The sequence below is a fragment of the Montipora capricornis genome, chromosome 8 (assembly GCF_036669925.1).
Source record: "Montipora capricornis isolate CH-2021 chromosome 8, ASM3666992v2, whole genome shotgun sequence".
Lineage (NCBI taxonomy): Eukaryota > Metazoa > Cnidaria > Anthozoa > Scleractinia > Acroporidae > Montipora > Montipora capricornis.
The window spans coordinates 4742514-4747513 of record NC_090890.1 but is presented as its reverse complement, the minus strand read 5'-3'; the positions used below and the strand labels follow the sequence as shown (position 1 = coordinate 4747513).

The 5000-nt window shown below is 39.3% G+C and overlaps 2 protein-coding genes across 4 annotated transcripts in view; one reads left to right on the top strand and one right to left on the bottom strand.

Moving 5' to 3' along the window:
• The window catches only part of LOC138059267 (GTP-binding protein 1-like), a 19527-nt gene extending 17636 nt beyond the window's left edge, over positions 1-1891 (bottom strand). The window contains exon 1 of the mRNA XM_068904831.1: positions 1322-1891. The gene's annotated coding sequence lies outside the window, so the exon portion shown is untranslated. The remainder of the gene's footprint in view (positions 1-1321) is intronic.
• Positions 1892-1910: 19 nt separating this feature from the next.
• LOC138059269 (josephin-1-like) overlaps positions 1911-5000 on the top strand; it is a 7065-nt gene continuing 3975 nt past the window's right edge. Inside the window, exon 1 of one of the 3 annotated variants that reach the window (XM_068904834.1) lies at positions 1911-2211. In XM_068904834.1, coding sequence (XP_068760935.1) covers positions 1970-2211 — 242 coding nt within the window. In that variant the 5' untranslated portion in view covers positions 1911-1969. The remainder of the gene's footprint in view (positions 2212-5000) is intronic. The other 2 variants (XM_068904835.1, XM_068904833.1) reach the window with 2 other exon arrangements.

Sequence of the window (5000 nt, the reverse complement as noted above, 5' to 3'; positions counted from 1 at the left end):
TTTTCCATTGAATTCCTTTCAATGTGACAGTACCAGTCGGCTTGCTGCTGAATGGGTGGTTCCTCCTAACAGGTTGTCAGGGATAACTCCCTGCTTTGCCTGCGAACAAGGCGCGTAGCGCCGAGTTGGCTATAATCATCTCATATCCAACAAGCACGAGTGAAATAATTTTTTATTAAAAACGCCCCCAAAATATAGACTAGACTACAATAAAAATAAAGAGGCCCAAAAAATCACGCGTACATGTATGCTTGCCGTGTTTGTAGATCATGGTATAATGGCTCATAACCCATGATGGCTTAGCCAATCAAAACTCTCAAATCGCATTATCCAATGATCCAGTTTTTAATAATAAACAATATACCAGTCCTATTTGATTAAAGGAAATAGCAAAATTCTGCACAAACATGAGTTAAGAGAATTAACATGAATGAAAAGGTCATAAAATACTATCAGAATAAAGTTATGACACACACACACAATGTCATAATGACTCTTTCAGTCTAAATCTCCCCACATGAAGACCGTAAACATCAATGCAGCCAGCACCCATTCCCCAGTACATACCAGTACATGTAGTTCACTTCACCTACAGTACATGAACATAATGTGCTACCTCAGTCTTCAATTGGCTTTTAATAATGGTGGAAGAGTCCCAGCTTCTCCAAAACACTTTTAAGAATTGCGGATACGTCGCTACACGGCTACTCTGTTATGTACAAACATGCAAACTGTGCCTGAGGTTATGCAGCTGTGCAACTGTAAACATCTATTCAGCCAGCACCCATGTCCCAGTACAAGTTCACTTCACTTACTGATTGTGCTACATGTACCTCCACAAAATACAAAACTTGGCTTTACAATGGAATACCCAGCCACCACATTGACCAATGATAGGTCTGATAGATATAATAATTGACATTCGTATAAATACACAGGTGATTTTACAAAATCGCGCGCTCTCATTGGCTCGCTATCTCGGATTATCGGCCAATAATCACCTCGACGGACAAAATGTAACTGTAAGTGAAGATGATTTCACGTTGAAGTGTTTTTTTTTCTCTTTTTTGAAATAATCACCTGTGTATTTATACTAACACAATTATTCGCCTCAGGCTCAGTGTTTATCGGTGAATTTTCACCTCGACTAATTGTTAATTATTCTACGAGGGCGTGCTGGATATGAAGTGACAGATGCCAAGTTGGCTATACTCATTTTATAGCCAGCAAGCCCGAGTAGTTCATAATAATTATTATTATTCACAATTAGTTCATGTGTATTTATTTTGAATGTGGTCTTTCCCTTTCCCATTTTCCTTACCTGTTAGGTGTAGAGCAAGCCTACCAATCCTTTTTATGATTACACGGGCGTTTTGATTCTTTTATAACTAGCTTGGCTGAGGAAAGTTTCATTTATAGAACAAAACCGTCTGATATTCTTCACATACACATGAAGTTCCGTCTACCTTTACATGTACAACTTGAGGTCCTCAGATATATCTGAACAGAACTTGCAAGATCACACTATAAATATGTTTATAGTCACTGGGACCTGGTCAGCTGAGGAAACGTGGTGCAATACAAGCAATTTTACGAAACCACAACATCGACTATGCCAAAACAAAGGCAAATTTCGATTTCATCAGACTTCACGCTTGCGTGGAGATGTTGTTGTTCCCAGGCCTCGCATGAAAGTGACAATGAAATGAGGCTGTACATGCACAATTAAATGAGTTAAGCTTTGACTAGTAGAATTCAACCTTAATCGTAACAACAAAAAGAAAGAAAATAGCCCATGTAGACCTATTTTTGATACAATTGCGCGGAAAAACAAGAGATTCGACAAAACAGCCTAACAGTTGACTTTCGATTTTCGCTCACAGCGGTCTCTCTTCTAATTGAGAATGAGGGCGTGTAAGACGATCCGGGAGACAAGGAAGTGGGCCTCACTTCGCGGTTCGCGATTGTTATGGAAGTTTACCACGAACGGCAAAGACAAATGTTATGCGCAGTTCATACCTTGAATAACCTTTTTCAAGAAAGGAACGCCTACAGTAAAGCAGATCTAGATGCCATTAGTTACAATCTCAGTCCGGACTCTTTAGTTAATCCACATAAAAACGTGTTTGGACTAGGAAATTATGACGTAAATGTTCTTATGGCAGCTCTGCAGTTGAGGGATTACGAAGCTGTTTGGTTTGATAAGAGACTGTAAGTGATACTCCCTTGTTTTAAATGATTTCTTTACTACAATTTACGTTCTTTGAATCGTGTATTGCACTAGGGGACGAAGATGGTTTTTCTGTTTGTCTGATTGGATAGTCAAAGAATATGATTAAATCAAGAGATGGCCCAACTTTGGGATTCGGGAATACAGTTGAACCTCTCCTCAACGGCCACCTTGGGGACAGGAGAAAGTGGCCGTTGTGGAGAGGTGGCCGTTATGGGTAGGAAGGAGTGTAATACAACACCATTTTTTTCGGGAAGTACCTGACATGTTTATTGTGCCAAGTTCATGCTTACTGAAGGCAATGCAATCTTATAGATATAGATAAAATACACAATAAGACTTAAATAATGTTTTGAATCAAAATATTAACAAGACGAAACGAACAGGGTTCGTAACATTCGCTATAAGTACTGTAGACAATTCATGCTTACTGCGGCATTTAAATGGAACACAATCAATCAAAATACGTATACAGTATTGTTAAAAAGGGTAAAGAAACGAAATGTTCCGAAGACAAATATCGATTACTGAATCAGTTTGTAAACGTTCGCGTTTAGAATAGCAGATACATTTTATTTTCTTTTAAATGAAATAAAGCAGTCAAGGGTTGTCTGCTTGAGCAGAAACCTGTCAAAGTGCATTGTTTGGTGTAATGTGGTATCAAGTTGCTTGTCAAATGCTTGTGCGACTTGCACTGATGCCGCGAACAAGATGTCCCTCCAACCAACTCGAGAATAAAAATACAAAAAAAAATTAACAAACAAATTAGACTGCGATAAAGTCGATAATTTTGTCAATTTTTTTCCTTCGCAACGCATTTCCTCGCGGAAGGTGACTTTCTTGCGCGCTTGTGTTGGCTGGATAAAGATCGCCAAAGTTAGCAAAATATGTATGTTCTAAAAAAAAGGTTCTTACAAAAAAAGTACTGTATTTTAATCTTAAATGAAAGACTTGCCATGATTAATCATCGACGCGCCATACAGATCAAATTTCGTGACCATTCTTGACTTTTTCATCAGTCGATGAAAACATTGACCATTGTCGAGAGGTTATTTTGCCAGTTGAGGACGCGCTTTAGTGGCCGTTGCCGTTGTAGAGAGGTTTAAACAAGAGGTAATTTGTGGGCTTTCCGCCAGGAAGATAAAAGGTGGCCGTTGTGGAGAGGTTGCCATTAGTGGAGGTTTGACTGTAATTAATGCGCCGATCAAATCTAAACTTCAACACCCCCACCCCTTCCTGGGCAAACCCCGGGCATTTGACTATCTTCTGTGCCCAGGGAGTGGGAATTTGAACTTTGCCTGAGTGGGGTGGGAAAATTGAACCGGAAGAGTCAGGTTTCAAATTTGTCTTTTTTTTTTTTTCGGGCACCGAAGTCGCTAACAGCCATAAAACACGTTTTTGGACAAAATGGAAGAGTTTAAAGGAAGAGGTACATCGCATTACATTGAAATACTGCTCCCCTGGTTGTCAAATCCCCTGCAACCCAGCCATGAGCCCCCAATTCCACGCACCTGTCAAAACTTTTATTGCATCAGTGGAAGGAAAAAGAAAGGGTGGGATTGAGGAACACTTCAAAACAACCACTACTAATCACTCGAGACTGCTGAGAGACGGCCGCCTATGCTGAAGAACACAGAGATCCAGCCATGTTAATTACAATGTTCCATGAGAGCCTAAACTTGTGAGAGTTCGCGACTAGTGAGATGCCCACTAAGCTCACGGTGGCTAACTTTGTTAAATTGACATTTTACTGAGTTGAAAATAATCAGCAGCATTAATACATAACAGTACAGGATATGGCCATCATTTGATATGAAGAATATTATGCATTATGCAAGGCGATCTTTGACAAGGTCAAAATACCAGGGATGATAAAAGTAAACACTTGCATACTCTGATTCCTTGTAATACAATTTAAACAAACTAAATTTGTCAATAGGCTACTTTCGGTATATTAAAATTCAGCATGAAAGAGAGGTTTAGAGGACAAAGACGAAGGAAAGTGGATGACAAAATTATGCTAATATCTTTCACTTTCATTGCAACTTGATTCTATTGTTTTTGTCCTCTCCAGCTCACTATCAAGCTGAATATTGATATTTCAAAAATGGCCTATTGTCTTATTGTTTTAAAATATTATCTTGTTGTGGAGGATGGTTGCTGCAGTCTGGTCAGCTTGTCACATTCAGTGGTTCAAAACCTACAGCTCTGCCTTTGTTATTTCCTTAAGGGTCGAACTCAGACGGATCTGAACTTTTGTCGTTACATATATGACATTTTCACAGCCGTTTACATGGAACTGGAACAAAATGCTTGGTTCCTGGTTTCAGCACGAAATGATATCCTTTGCCTATAAATAAATATATCGCTGACCCAAAAGCATACAAGCTTGAAATTTCTGGACCGGTCTGAGATTTGTTGTCATTTACATGAGAATGGTACAAACTCAGACCAGTTCATGAGTTTCTTGTCACAATCCAGCATCCAAGATCAAGTCAGACCGGTTTGAGTTCATTGTTAGGCCGGTCCATGTAAACGCTAAAAAGAAATGTATGGAGGCGGATGCAAACTCATGTTGGTCTGAGTTTGTCCCGGTCTCAGGTAAACACCTGCTTAGACAAGCAACTTTGCTGCACCTGTCTTACTTTGTGTATAGGGACAAATGGGTGTTGTCACCCTTTTAAAGCCTTTGACAGCACATTAGAAAAGATTTGTGTAACTCTGAATTTACACTCTATTTTATGGAAGTGTGGAAATCAACCATGACATT